This window comes from Glycine soja, chromosome 8 (assembly GCF_004193775.1).
Source record: "Glycine soja cultivar W05 chromosome 8, ASM419377v2, whole genome shotgun sequence".
Taxonomy (NCBI): domain Eukaryota; kingdom Viridiplantae; phylum Streptophyta; class Magnoliopsida; order Fabales; family Fabaceae; genus Glycine; species Glycine soja.
In genome coordinates this window covers 1,978,447-1,993,884 of record NC_041009.1, presented here as the reverse complement: position 1 = coordinate 1,993,884, position 15,438 = coordinate 1,978,447, and the positions used below count along the sequence as shown (strand labels likewise).

General features: G+C 30.0%; 2 protein-coding genes across 7 annotated transcripts; both read left to right on the top strand.

Annotated features, from left to right (window-relative positions):
• The first annotated feature begins 1,276 nt into the window (after positions 1-1,276).
• LOC114423209 (bidirectional sugar transporter SWEET4-like) lies at positions 1,277-4,719 on the top strand. 2 transcript variants are annotated; one of them, XM_028389872.1, is made up of 6 exons: positions 1,277-1,605; positions 1,915-1,951; positions 2,958-2,968; positions 3,015-3,406; positions 4,027-4,146; positions 4,268-4,719. In XM_028389872.1, exons 1-6 carry the CDS (start codon positions 1,563-1,565, stop codon positions 4,430-4,432), a joined length of 768 nt encoding a protein of 255 aa, XP_028245673.1. In that variant the 5' UTR covers positions 1,277-1,562; the 3' UTR covers positions 4,433-4,719. The 2 variants fall into 2 exon arrangements, with proteins under 2 accessions (XP_028245673.1, XP_028245674.1); XM_028389873.1 differs by lacking the exon at positions 2,958-2,968 and having other exon boundaries at positions 1,286-1,605; positions 3,028-3,406; positions 4,268-4,646.
• A 3,600-nt stretch (positions 4,720-8,319) lies between these two features.
• LOC114424494 lies at positions 8,320-15,111 on the top strand. Of its 5 annotated transcripts, none has more exons than XR_003668998.1 (15): positions 8,320-8,567; positions 8,728-8,926; positions 9,058-9,144; positions 9,437-9,511; positions 9,771-9,868; positions 10,199-10,439; positions 11,202-11,299; positions 11,510-11,753; positions 12,364-12,480; positions 12,989-13,051; positions 13,125-13,214; positions 13,344-13,396; positions 13,690-13,824; positions 14,240-14,304; positions 14,528-15,111. XR_003668998.1 is itself a non-coding variant. In XM_028391354.1 (14 exons), exons 1-13 carry the CDS (start codon positions 8,463-8,465, stop codon positions 13,819-13,821), a joined length of 1,605 nt encoding a protein of 534 aa, XP_028247155.1. In that variant the 5' UTR covers positions 8,320-8,462; the 3' UTR covers positions 13,822-13,824; positions 14,528-15,111. The 5 variants fall into 5 exon arrangements, 2 of the variants coding, with proteins under 2 accessions (XP_028247155.1, XP_028247154.1); XR_003668996.1 differs by having other exon boundaries at positions 10,199-10,442; XR_003668997.1 differs by having other exon boundaries at positions 10,199-10,442; positions 14,237-14,304.
• The last annotated feature ends 327 nt before the right edge of the window (positions 15,112-15,438 follow it).

Genomic DNA, 15,438 nt, shown 5'->3' with positions numbered 1-15,438 from the left:
AAAATCAACGGTTAAAAATCGATTATGATAAATTGAAATTATATTTAATAAAATATAAAATTAATTATAATCTCAAATATTAATTTTTTAATTAATGATTATTAATACATTTTAATTTATTCTCTAATTGCATTCTCTTACTTTACTCTCTAGATTTTGAAAGTGCTTTCGATTGTATTTTGAATGCTAGCTTTTAGAGCATATTCTAATCATGTTCTTTTTCCTAAAGATTGTTATCCTCTAATATATCATTCACCAAAAAACTTTAGAGATGCCAATTCCAATAATATTTAGTCCTAATTTGATTAAAAAAATTGGCTTTCTCTGCAGCACAACCGTATCATGTTACTCAATATAAAAGGATCCTAAATCCTACATTTAATAGTTAGTTAAAGAATCATTATTAAATTCATAACAAATACTCCTTTTTTTTTTTCTTCTTCTTATCTGGCTATTTTCAAAAGCAAACTTTGGTTTCTATTGATTTATAATCCATTTATAAGCTTAGCATTTTTTCAGTAAATTTTATTTTAACATTTTTTAATACTAAATTTATAATTTGAACATAATATTAGTTACTATCTCAATTTTCAAGTGTATCCTTATTTTTACTAATTTTTTAAATATTTTGGACACTTATTATATAATGAAAGAAAAACATATTTCTATTGTTACTCTCACCGTTACTTTATAATTGTTGTTGTAGGTTATTTTATATCAATCAAGAAAAATTAATAAATAGATAAAAGAAAATAATAATATTTTTATAAAATTAAACTCATCATCATTAATTCATTTTTTATTTTTGTAACTCATATCATTGATATTAGAAAAAATATAAATAAAAAAATTAATTAATGTTACATTAAAAAATTAAAATAATAAATATATATTTTCTTGTTACATTAGGATTATTATAGGACGAAGAAGAGAGTGTACAAAATTATATGTGCGTGAATTTATTAAATAAAAAGAGTCTTAATTATTTAATAAAGTCAACTCTAACTTTCATTTAATATATAAATTAATTTTATTTTCTTCACTGGATTAATATATAAATTCTAAAAAGCGTTAGAAGAAAGACTATCAGATGATCATTTAATACGCATTTAAGTTAATTTGTTTTTATATTTAATGCACTAGTTTGAAAAGTGGAAAACGTTTTTACAAGTTGATTTAATTTTGTGACATTGACCAGAATTGTGAAGAATTTATAGTCGCTGAGTGGGATATGAATGATGAGCATTGAGCATCTCTCACTGCAGGTGCAGGTAAGCTAAGAAGGGTAGAAGACTATCTCTTTCTTTCGCTCTATTTAAGGAACACAAATTTTACAGGTGTAGTAACCTGTTTCACAACCCAATACATGTCATGCACATGTTCAACCAAAATCCGGATAAGACCAAACTGCATTTACATTTTGCTGCTGCTAATTAATTCAATTACTGGCTATGGGACTTCATTCGCCGACTCCTCCTAATTAACTCATCGCACTTCTTTCATCAACTCATATTTCACTTACAAAACACCCTCTCCTACCTTCTCTCTTATCACTTCCAACCATGACTGCAACTGATATTGCTCGAACAGCGGTCGGCATCATAGGTAGCTCAAATTCCTCTCTAAACCCTGTTTGTACCTACCTATATATGTTACTTCTATTTTCATTTTCAATTTATAAAACTGTCATTGTTTTTAAGTTTTTTCCCCTATGTTTTCAAAGATTTATATGCAAAAATAGTAAACATATATAACTTTTTTTTGTTTTTCTATTTTCTGTGTAAACTTTTTAAAAACAGTAAGTAAATTGAAAATAAAATGACAGCTTTATAAATTAAAAGTAAAAATAAAATAAAAACAGACTCTAAATATTTTAATTTTTTTTTTACTCTTGTGGATCTCTGTCTCCCCCAGGAAACATCATCTCGGGCGCTTTGTTCCTGTCCCCAGCGTAAGCTTCATCTTTCTCTCTTAACTTCTTTTTATTTTATTTTTTGTATACACACAATATATAAACTCATGCAAGTTACTTAACCCCACTATTGCATATGGACATGAATGTGTGTATAAGCTGGTTCGAACCGACCGTTTCCAAATTGTACTGAAACGAATTGGTTTTTGAAAATAAAACAGAACTATTTTTTAAAAATTAGTTTGGTTGGAACTGAACTAATTTAATTTTAAAACTTATTCGAATCACTTATAAGAGGATTTAATTTTTCTAAAGTTGAAATAGTAAAAAAAACAATTTGAAATCAGTTCAAAATGGATTTGATGCTTAAGATCGATTTAAAACTAATTCGGAACCAATTTAGTCTCGAAGTAATTTTTAAAATCATGGTTCAGAAGTGATTTTAAATATTGATGGGTTCTCAATTTTAATTTAACGTATTTTTGCTCACTCCTACTAATACGGTATAGTGTATTACTTTTTCTCTCTCTTGGCTTCAATGAAAAATTCTCATGATGATATATAGTTTTTTTTTTATGTACATTGAGAAGAATAAAATTAAAACTTAAAGATTTTTGGATCAGATATGAAGTATTTACTAATTTGACTAATGATTAATATCTTTTAAAAAACTTATTTGATAAAATCTTTTTCACATTTTTTCATCTAAAAAGTTTAAATTCAAAATCTTACTTATAAAAATTAAATCTAATATCACTTGAATTAATAATATAAGGATAACCTTTAGATTTTATAAAAAGTACAAACTTATCTAACCTCTTTAAAATGAGACTAGATGCCTGCGAACTCTACTTAAGGAGGATTTTTTCAAACAGATAAATTTAAATTTAAAATCTCTTTAAAAAAACATAAATTCTGATAATTTATCACTTTGAATGACTTGCGATTGGACAAAATTGATTTTATTTTGTTAAAAGAAAAAGAAATATTTTTTTTGTCATTGCCTCTCATAATATGATATTATTATTAATGCCAAAATATCCAGATTAAAAAAAAATTACAATGAAAAAGTATAGTTCTGTTTAGTTTGAAATTGAAATGGATATACAATACAGGCCCACTTTTGTCGAAATATGCAAGAAGGGATCAGTGGAGCAGTACTCGGCAGCACCATACCTAGCAACGCTGGTGAACTGCATGGTTTGGACCCTGTACGGTCTACCCATGGTGCACCCAAATAGCATTTTGGTGGTAACCATCAACGGCTCTGGGTGCATCATTGAGCTTATCTTTGTGACACTCTTCTTGATCTACTCTGGTGGGAAAAAGAGGCTCAAGGTCCTCCTGTGGCTCTTATTGGAACTTATTTTTATCTCTGTTCTCACCTTTATCACTTTAACTAAGGTCCACACCTTCAAGAAACGCTCTGCCATTGTTGGAACCACTTGCATTCTCTTCAACATTATGATGTATGCTTCACCCTTGGCTATCATGGTCAGTCATCACCATCCTCCTACTATATACTATACTGCTTGTCTTTGAGATGCATTCATTCATTTTACCATATCTTGATCACATTCATGTGCATGAAAAAATGGTGGTTGCGACGATCCGAGGCACATGGACAAACTATAATATTATTCATTCATGTAATATCAACATTTAAAATTGTGGTGGTGACAGTCATAGTTTTGTCGCGATCTATGCTATTGTGAAAAATTTGAGTTTTTTTTTTTTTTTAATCAAAAGGAGGCATGCTTGAACATCACAATAGGGACAGAAATCACAATTAGGTTGACACCTCTATCCCTTTTGATCTTCTGCCTAATATGCCAAGAAATAAAATAGACGTTATGGCTAAGGTCACAATTTTAGTTTATCGCAATCTTTGCTATCATAAAAAAAAAAAAGCCAATTGCAATTGCGGTGATGATGCCGTCATGAAAACCTCAAAACTGTCCTTTTTAGCTAAAATCACGGTTTGGACCATTTTTCTTGAGCCTCGTGTAATGTTAAAAGGTCTATGGTATTTCATTTCTCACTTTTAATTTAGCAACCAATTACTATGTGCTTAAGGTAATTACATGATAATTATGTTGATTATTGCGGTGCAGAAACTGGTGATCAAGACTAAGAGCGTTGAGTACATGCCCTTTTACATCTCTCTCGCCTCTTTTGGGAATGGTGTGGCTTGGACAACTTATTCTCTCATCCGTTTCGACAAGTTCATAACTGTAAATAACAATTTAATTTGAAAATCCGTCCTTAATTTCCCTGGTTTAACCACATATAAAAGCTGAAGATGACATAATAATCACTTTAACCTCTTGATGTTGTGCTTAATTTAATTGTCAGATACCAAATGGGCTTGGGACATTGTTTGCGGTGGCGCAACTGATTCTGTATGCAACCTATTACAAGTCGACTCAGCGGCAGATAGCGGCAAGGAATGGCAACGGGGGGGTGAACTTGTCGCAGGTGGTGGTGGGTAGAGATGACCAATCCAAGCCGGATAATTGATCATGATGGAATCTCCATGTGTTCCCTTCAGTTCTTCAATAAGAGGTTTCTTTAGATGCATGTTCAGCAATGTTGTTTGTAGTACTTTGGACCTCCTATAAAATGTAATCATATTTACTATTACATAAAACTACCGTAAGTTTAGCTTCAAAATGTCCAACTTTCATCTAACAGTTCCAGTTTACTAATTGCATGAATTTGTTAACTAGAACAATTCCAGATCCACATCTTTTGGAGCTTGTTAATTGTAGCGTAGTCTGTATATAGACTATGATGTTGGGGGAAAAGAAATTAAATTATAGGTGCCAAACAGCCCCTTCTTCATACAAGTAATATTGTAAACAATGACACTAAAAGTGCTTCGTGCGTGTTCTGTAACGGAGTTTGTTATGTTGGAATTTGATTGGATCTCTCTCAGTCTGCGTCCGAGGAATTAAGGGTCTAAGTGAGATTGCTCAATGATTTGCATTTGCCCCTGTTGAGGAGGCGGTACAAGTCAAAGTCGTATGCTACAAAAGATGCACCGCACGATTTTCTGTTTTCATTCTTTGCCTCATGATTAATACACTCTCCAGACTTAAATACAAGAAGAAGAAAAAAATCTATAATTAAATAAATATTAATTATTTTTTATTTTATTTAATGATAATATTTTTATTATATTTTTCATTCAATAAAATCTTATTTTCCGTTAACTATTTATTATTCTATGTTAAATTCTTAAAAATCTTTCAAATGAATCTCTTCTTCCAATTTTTTTTATTGGTAACCTCTTTCTAATTAATTCATTAATAAAATTAAAAAATTAAAGAGAGACTAATTCATTTAAATTAATAAAATTAAAGAGATACTAATTAAAATCAATAAAACTAATTAAATAGAGACTAATTCATTAAAATTAATAAAACTAATTAAACATAGACTAACTCATTTAAATTAATAAAACTAATTAAACATAGACTAATTCATTAAAATTAATAAAACAAATTAAAAGGGACTATTTCTTTAAAATTAATAAAACTAATTAAACAGGGACCTGAAATTTAAAAATAAAATAAAGTGAGACTTATTCATTTAAATTAATAAACAAATTTTTGCACATTTAATAGATGTTTTAGCTTCTTCTTGGTCATCCATGACAAAGTTGTCTTCATTATCATTATTAGAAAGCAAATCTTCATGGTCACTTCTATAGACATCTCCATTCCATCCATTGTTTGAATCATATTGGGTTCTTTCATTTGGAAGTCCTTCATTAGAATCTATCAATGATGCTTCATTGTTAACATCATACAAATCATTATATGAGATATTTAAATCAACATCGAAAGGCAAGATTTGAATATTTGCAAGAACTGACAAAATATTTTGAATTAGTAAAACATCATATAACAAAAATAAGTAATATAAAAAAATATTAAGATAAATAAGCATAAAAAATGTAAAAGTTACTGCACCGAGAGTGACTTTGTCACTATCTTCTTCATTGTTCCTATTGTGTTGGGTTTCATCATTTGAAATTGCTTTGTTGTCAAACCATCATCCTTGCAATGAGTGTTTAAATCAATATCAAGAGTCATTTTTATCAAGTTAAATCATCAGTGCCCCAACATGGATGTTTAAATAAATCCTTGCAAATGGAGCACTTGAATCTAAATGAAGTTGAGCAGCTATTACGGGGAAGTTGTAAAGTGCACTTAACATTTATCTTTGCCACCAATATATTTCATAAAAATAAAAATACCTACTGCCTAAATTTTTTATCAAGAGCCTTACGTGAGATACTCCAATCAATGATAAGCGAGTAATAAAAACGGGCAATGATGATTGCGTGAGTAATCAAGTGATGAGCCACCAAATTAATGAAAGAAATAGGAAACGTACACAAGAGTTATTAAGGCGTAATAGTTTAAATGTTATTCTAAGAGTATTATTATTAAGGGTATTTTAGGAAATAAAATAGATTTTTAATAAAAAAAAAATTGAATTAAATATTATTAACTGAATTCCTTAATTCACGTGTCTCCCATTAAATTTATTTAAGTCAGGAGGGAATATATGCAAATTGGTATTAGATTGTTGTAACCCGTAGTTGTTTGAATTCTTTAGTATGTTTGTATATTTAGGCAATATGTGTTAAAATTAACTAAAAAATTAATTTGAATTTGGAAAGTTAGGTTATGTTTAGTAGTGTTTTAGTGAGTTTTTAGTTTTTTTTACTAGTTAAAAAACTTATCAGTAAACAAATTTATTGTAGTAACTTCTCAATAACTTTTAGCGTTTTTTGAAACACTATTTAAAATAACATTTTATATTTTTTTTCACTTTTATTTTTGATATATTTATTTATTTTCCTTGTTATATTTTTAAATAAACCATACTTTTATATTTTAAAAATAAATCATATTATTATTATTATTTATCATTTTATATTTTTTAACTACTTAAATTATTATTTTTATCGAACACTTCTAATTTAATGATTAATTTTTTATCTTCTAGTTACCAACTAACTTTTCAACTTCTTGTTAACTTTTTAGTTAGTTTTGTTACACATAATCTTAGTTGAAAATTGAAAAGATGGTTTATTAAATTAGAAATGTTCGAAAAAATTAACTTTTAAAGTAACTTAAAAGTATAAAATGATAAAAAAATAATAAAATTATTATTTATTTTAAAAAGGTTATAGGAATAATTAATAAATATATCGATGATAAAAGTTGAAGAAAATATAAAAAATTTAAAATTAGTGCTTTAAAAAACAATAAAAGTTACGAAAAAACCACTAAAAAATTTGTTTACCGAATAACTAAAAGAGATTTCCCACTAATAAAAAAAATTTAAAACTAGACGAAATGTATTTTTAAACATAATAAATGACACAGCTATGAATAATTGAGGGGTGCATAGTTTGATAACATTACAACATAAATTTATTGAGTGCTTGTATTTTGTTCCCTTTAGCTTGTTATATTTTAATTCACTCCCCTTTGATTTTTCATTTTCTTGCTAGTATTTGATTTATTTATTTTTTCTTTTCTCGAGTAACACTAACTACTGTCTATTAGCACCATTAATCAAATGGAATGAGATTAGAGAATCAATGCAGCAAATTATATTTTGCAATACCATATCCAACACCAACTGAATGTCCTTTTAGATTACCATAAGCTCAACATAAGAATTAGTAGATATGTCGAGATATCCTACAAAACCTATTATCCACGGAGGGTTGTCTAGTTCTATTAGGGTATTCGAGACAACTTTCATCCACATTTATAATTATTTTTTATTCGTGTATGAAAATTAAATTCCAAAATCTATTTATTATTATTATTTTAAACGTAAATCTATTTATTTAAAGGCTAAAATATAATTTTTATCCTCCTATTTTCTTAAATTTGTGATTTTAATCCCATTTTTTTAATTGAGAATTTCATTCCACTTTTAAAAATTCTACGATTTCAGTCTATTACTTTTTAATTATAATATTTTGTTTTTATTTTTATAAAATCCACAATTTTAATTTTTGTGGTCAATTTTAAATGTTGATCTATGCACTCGGTAAATATTGATTGACATATGTCTATTTATTATTCACATATGATAATTTTTTTTAATTATTTAATTGCTAACAAGTTTAAAAAAATACACAATCAAGTCTAAAATTGAAAAATAGGATTAAAATTATATATTTTAAAAAAAGTGAGAAACCAAATGTTTTAATTAAAAAATACAAAAATTATAATTATAAATTTTTAATAGTAAAAAATAAAATATCTTAATTAAAAAATTAAAAGAATAAAATTGCATATTTGAAAAATGGAAGAAGGAAAATTGTACTTTAGGGTTAAAATATTTTTGAAAAGTAAAATTAGTTGCTTGACCCTCCTCTTCCCGCGCTCTCACTAAGCAAATTTTGGCGATGAAAAAATTGCAGAGGTTAGGGAAGTAAGAAGAGTGAAGAACACTCATCATTTTCCTTTACATGATTCGCACCTGCACTCCGTTTCCATTGGTGTGATTGTGAATGGGGGACTCCAAACGATGGACGGTGACCTACACAAAACACATCAAGCAGAAACGCAAGGTGTATCAGGATGGATTCCTAGAGCTCCACGTTTCCACCAGCAAGGTATTCTATCAACTCTTTCACCCTAAATTTCCAAAAAAATTCGAAATCAATAGTTCTATAGGATCGGAAATTGATATTGACATTGCTCAGTCACGAGGTGTGGACACGGAAGTCGATTTTAAACGGGATAGCTAATTGCTTCGCTCAATCCACTGTGCAGGTTAAGCTGTATGATGAGTGCGAGAAATTGTTGGAGTGTCGGCTCTTGAAGAACGACGAAATTGTTACCTCTGGTGAAACGTTGATTTTCAATGGTTACCTTGTTGACATTGGCGATCCCGAGGGAGGCAACAAGCCTGAATCTGATTTGAATGTTGATAGGAAACTCAAGAATTATTCGAGATTCAGGACTCCTTCTGGTTTGAATTCTCTGATAGTTTCTCTTTAAGTTTATATATTGAGAACTTGAGATATGCATTTTCCCCCTTAAAATCTACGTATTTGAAGTTTTTAATCATTATTTGCTGTTTATGCCTTTATGTTTAATGAGATGGTGCGAAAAATACCAAAATGAATGAGAAGGAGAATGTTGGACAAGTGCGAAGACCTCTTAGTCCATCACAAAAAGTTATCAGAGGTATAGATTATGACATCATTTTTTTTTCTCTTCAGGATTTGACCATTTATACTAATTAAAAGTTCAAACTGTCACAATTTGGCTCACACACTGTAAGGGACTAGAGGAGGCTTAGATTTATTATTCCTATAATTATCAAGTCCCATTGTGTGTGCCATGGCTTATCAATGCTGTGCCAGTGATCTAGAGCGCATCAAGTAATGGTATTGGTGATAGTTTTTTAGCTGTAGTCACTTGTATGATTTGCAGTACACTGTAGTTGTATTTTGTATAATAGTTGTAAAATTTTCAGAATTTAAGAAGAGAGAACTGCTTAAGTATGGATCACCAAAGATCAGTCAGGAAACACCAAAAACTAGTACTGAAGGTTAGTGTGTCATGCAAATAAATTTTAATTTATATGCTGAGCTCACACCCTGCTCTGCTTCCTCTTTCAGTTTCTCATCCCAATGCAAAAAAAAGGAATGTGGCATAAATTTTTTGTTACTACTCTCTTATTAGTATTATATTCAAAGTCGAGATACATAATGAAACTGACAGTTAATCACAGGACGTTATGCTTTTGTGTAATCAACTTCCATTTTTTTAATCTTCTAACCATCCTAATTTTTTCCATTTCAAATTAGAATGGTTTGTTCTATACACCACACAAGTGACTCAAAAGGCAAAGAAGTACCATGATGGTTTTTTACGTCTGGTTCTTCGTGGATCCAGCGGGGTGCAGGTGAGTGTCAGACATATTTCATTACAAAAAATTCAATATATGTTCTGATTTCAGGTTATGATTGGTGGGGTCAGATTATTTAATAAATACACTTTCTGACCCATTTTATTTGTTATCCTTCTGATAATGTGATTTATAGCAATAGTTTTTTTTGCCAAGAGCTCATTCAATAAGATTTTGATTACAGGTTGTTTTGAATAATCTAATCCAAGTACACATTAAATGTTGTTATGAGTAGTTGCGTATTAGTTGTATTCAGGATTCGATGAATAACACAATGAATGGGGCAATTCTTGAATGGGCAATTCTCCCCTTGTGTGTATATTTCAGGTTATGCTGTTTGACACAAGCAGGAAACTCTTAGATAGTAGATTCCTTAAGAAAGATGATGTAATAAAATCTGGTGAATCAATTGCATTTGATTCATATTTGATTGACATTGGTGAGCAGCAAGGAAGTTGTACACCGGATTCCAATGTTCTAGCAGACAAGTGTACTAATGTTAAGGCAATGAAGATGGGCAGACAGAAAACTTCTCTCAAAACTGATACCCATGTAAATGTTGGAAAAGGTGGTAAGCAGACAATTATTGTGATATGAAAAATTGTTATATATGGCCAGTTGTTTTTTATGCATAAATTCTTTTTTCCTATTTTTTTAAATAGGATGCTTATAGATATCATTTGTGTTTTATATTTCCAATCAATTCTTACATATAATATAGATGTCTCTCTTATTGCTAAATTCTGTTATTATACCTGTTTTAAAATTTAAAATTGAAGGAAGTAAGGGTAAAAGAAAAAGAGGGAGAAAATGTAGAGTCTGCACTTGCCAGTGGTTCACATGATTTGCTCTAATGAGCTGAAGAATTATTTACAAATCGCAGTGATGAATACAGCTGTTCTATTTAGTCAACCTTGTTAATCTAATAGACTAATATAGTGGATTTAGAATACAAAATTTATGCTTTTTAATTAACAGAACAAGGAGTTGTAAGAAAATTAATTCTAAATTGAACAAACAGTTGTAAGAATTCACAAGCTCCAATATGCAGCATGCCATCCACATGTGTATAACTGTATATATGCTGGGAAATTATTACTTATATAATTTTATCATCAATTCACTGAAACCAATTAGTGAATCAGTGGACCTCATTCCTTATTTTTTATTTTTCCTTTTTAATGGATTCCTTCATACTTGAGGTTGAATATGATCAATTTCATCTGCAGTCCATTATGTCAGAGGTTGCATTTGTTTTCTGGTTTGATTATCTTCATTGTTTCCATCATCATTTAGTGTTCACTTATATATCTCTTTCCCTTCAATTCAGAATGGCAGGTCCTATATACTACACGATTAACTAAAAACACCAAGAAATATCATGATGGCTTTTTACACATTGAACTTTGTGGATCTTTTGGGAAGCAGGTTAATTTTTGTCTTTCCACGCATGCTATAATTTTCTCATTTTCCTCTTCAATCCATCCTGTATGTATCGCTGAATGTCTTTTCTATCTTTCATCGATTTGTTTTTAATTTCTGTTTACTTTGTAACTGAATCCTTGGATGAGCTTCTATTGAGTTTATTTGGGTTTATGACTCCTATGTGTTCTTATTGGCTTATTGTTCTCTTTTCAGGTTGTTTTGTATGATTTGAGCAAAAGACCTTTAGAACGCAGGTTCCTAAGGAAAGATGAAGTTATAAGGGAAGGTGAATCAGTATATTTTGATGGACATTTAGTAGAAGTAGGAGAACATGAAGGAAGTCATCACTCTCCAGTGAAGTTAAATGAACGAGGGACTGGTAATAATGTTGTTGAAAGGAGACAACTAGGACATGGACAAAATGGCTTCCACAACGTCTGTCCATCTTTTGCTAAAGGTTAGTCGTTGCCTAATTCAAAAGTTTCTTTTTCAATCCGTATGCTCCGTAGTACTATTTTAGTTCTGTGCATGTCATTTGAATTTAAATTTATTATTTTCCCTTGCATTTTAGTTGTAACCCCTAGGCCCTTGATCTCATTATGATAGTTAGAATATTTTGTCCATTGTATACATATTTTTCTCATTTAGTTTATTTTTGCCTTTTAAGCTTATGTCCAGTTTAACTTTTATGAATTAAAAAGACTTCCATTTATGTCAGAAATTAATTGCAAAAATAAAATATTGAATAATAACGATCCGGAAGCAGAAAGAAACTCTGTTCTCTGTGTATATATGTAGTATGTGTTTGGATAAACAACTTAATTAAGTGCTTATTTAATAAATTCTTATCATATGAAAGCCTATGTCATAAAATTGACCATAAACCTTAAAATCAGTAAAATTGCAAGAGACAAAAGGAAGCTAGGAATCTGAAAATAATTGAGAATAAATCACAACAAAAATCCATAAACTGACTCCTAGCACTAGAAAGCAAGTAGTATATCTGGAATGAGCTGTCAACAGGTTTTGATTTTTCTTTCTCAGATGTTTATGGTTATACCATGCAGGAAAACCGCCAAGTGAGCTTTGTCCGGGGCAAGATTCAGGATTGAACTCTCTGATTACCGAGCTAGAAGAGATAAAATCAAACAGGATAACCCCACCAATCAAGCCTTTACGCGATGGTTCGTACTTATTAATTTCCTGCAGTCTTGACACTCATCTTACTGTTTCATTTGCATTACTTTTTCCTCCCGTCTTCAATAGGAAGTTGATACAGTTTTATTCGTTTCATCATTTGCATGCATTTTGTAGATTAATGATAATGATTTTCTTCATAAATGTGAATATGAATTTCCTACATTAGGATTAAGTTTATTCGTGAATTCTAATTCAAACAACTACGTTCAAATACGCGTAATTGATATTGATATTATGATATTATTCCATTATCATGGCATCCCTAACTTTGGAATTATGCAAAAAATAGAGGGAACAGATAAGTAGGCAATACTATTATGTCGAATGTAAAATAGATAAATAACGAGGTCCGGTTGATATGTGTAAAATTGCATGGGGTTGATTATTCTGCAACGAGAAATCGTCATGACTAGCTAGGATGTGCCGTGGGTTGCTGATCTTAATAAATTACTTCATTATTTCTACATGCAACTGATTTCTGCTGTTTGGCAGCCAATCAAATATTGTCCATTTTACAGAATCCTAATCTGAAGCCTCAGAAGAGTTATGTAACAGGTAAGACGCGTAACCTAACTAGATATATAGGTCCCTTATGGCCTGATGACGTGATCGTATGGGATTTCTATAGGAGACCGATCGCCCAATGGGTCTCACCAAAATATTGGGGATAGGGAATCAGCTGCGACTGCGAAATCCCTTGATATTAAGTCTTCCGGAGGTAAGTCAAGAATAGATGGAATTTTTTGACATATTTCTTAATTCTTAGTAGCTGTTCTTTTTTTTGACTGTTGATATTGAAATGTTAGTAACTATTATTTGACTCTGCTTGAAATGGGTTCTGCGGCAGCATGTAGTGGTGGTAGTTTCCAATTCACCGAGAATGTCAACATGTCCCACCAGGTATAGTCTCTCTGTGTTTGCATTTTCTGTATCTCTTGATATTACTTGCAGATAGCATGCAGAAGGTTTCCTTTTTTTTTTTTTTATAAGCGATGGCATATTATGTTTAAGGTGCTAGTGTTCATCACAGAGACTAGAATCCCTAAATTCATGTGTTTTTTCTAATCATTCAAATCTTTGCAAACTAAAACATATTACAGAAAATTTCCTAAAATATCACACGGTTTCCCTCACTATATGTTGGAGAAATCTCCAGCTGTCTCAAATTTTGTCTTTTTAAATTGTATATGTAGTCCCACTCTCAGAAGGATGCCCCGACAAATACGAGTGAGACAGATTGTGATTGTCAACCCAGCCTTACTTTATTTGGTGAGGAGTTCTCGTGTGAAAGCGAAACATTTGGAAGCTTTGACCTTGGATTTTAACAGGTAATGCGTCTTAAACTCATGCTTACTTTATTTGCTCAATACTCCTGGCAAGTCGACGTCCTAGACATTATACTCTTTCTGCAACCTTCTGGTACTTGGGTGAAATGAAGAAAGAAGCATTTCCTGCTTACCTGACATGAACTGATGCGTATCAATTAACAACCTCTATAGAAAGAGACCGAAGATACATCCGCCAACAGAGGCAAAGAAATAAAATCAGGCACAACATAAAAAATTCCGCCATAGCTATCTAAAGACGACCCAAATAATGCGGCATTTGTTGCATATTGTTTCGTGATGGCCATATATATAACTTAATAATATTTTTTTTTATAGAACTTACATAATAATAATAATTAATAAATCTAGTGTTGTGTACACGTGACACTCACACGGTTCCATGTTTTGGCAGCAGCTCCGTACATCAGCTTTCACTTTTGGAGTGAAATTTGAGAGGGGTGTGAGGAAAAAAAGGGGCAGGTAAGTGGTGTAATAATAATAAAAAGAAGAAGTATATTTAATAATTATAGAAAATATGTTTAACAATTGCCAAATAAAAAGTCTATGAACTCATCGTAATTAGACCACTTAATATTATAACCAATATAATATAAATGCATCAAAATATGATTCTCAGATATTAAATTGAAATTATAAATTATAAATTATAAATTATAAATTCTAACAAATGTTACTTTTTCAGTATGCAGGCCATGCATCTTTTTTAATTGCAGGGTTGTCCTTGAAAACTCTGGTCGGGTTATCAAAACCACTTGGATTCTTCCATTAAGAATTAAGAAATGTTTGGCATTCTTTTTGAGGCTGAGAGTCGTATTTTGAGGCTTGATTTTGTTTAGTGGCCGAATGCAAAAAGAACATTGATTAAACAAAACAACCCTACAAGAATAAAAAAGAAAGAACTAAATTTCATTCTAATTTTTATAATTTTCAGTGTTTGGTCATTTTAGCCTCTTAACAAAATTCTTATTTAGTCACTAATTTTACAAATTGTTATTCATTGGTGCAAAATGAAGTAGCGAATGAATAAAATTTTTCAAAGTTAGCGATTAAAAGATCAATTGAAATGGGGATTTAAGAAAATGATGGCCAGAAATTCACGAATTTAAAAAATGACCACGTTTTCAGAAGTGTCATCTAGTAATAATACTTGAAACCTCTCGATTTATATTTTATTTTATTCACAAGATATATTTCTTAATGAATAATATTTTATATAATGTTATTTTGTTAATGAATATTTTACATTTTGTTTATATCAGGATATGATGTAGAGTATTTATTAGTTTGACTAACAATTAATTTCCTTTAAGAAATTTGACTTGGTGATTTTTAGTAGGATTTTTTTTCACAATCACATTTTTCTTCTTCATGAAATTTAAATTTGAGATAAATCAAGTTTAACATCCTTCCCCTAATGACTTATATACAATTGGATTGAATATGAATATGAATATAATATTATTTAAATTTAAATATATCTTACGAATAAAATAAAATATAAATCGAGAGGTTTCAAGTATTATTACTAGATGAGCATTTCAGCTCATATTATCATTTCAGCTCATGTTATGAACATTCATAAATATGTAATAT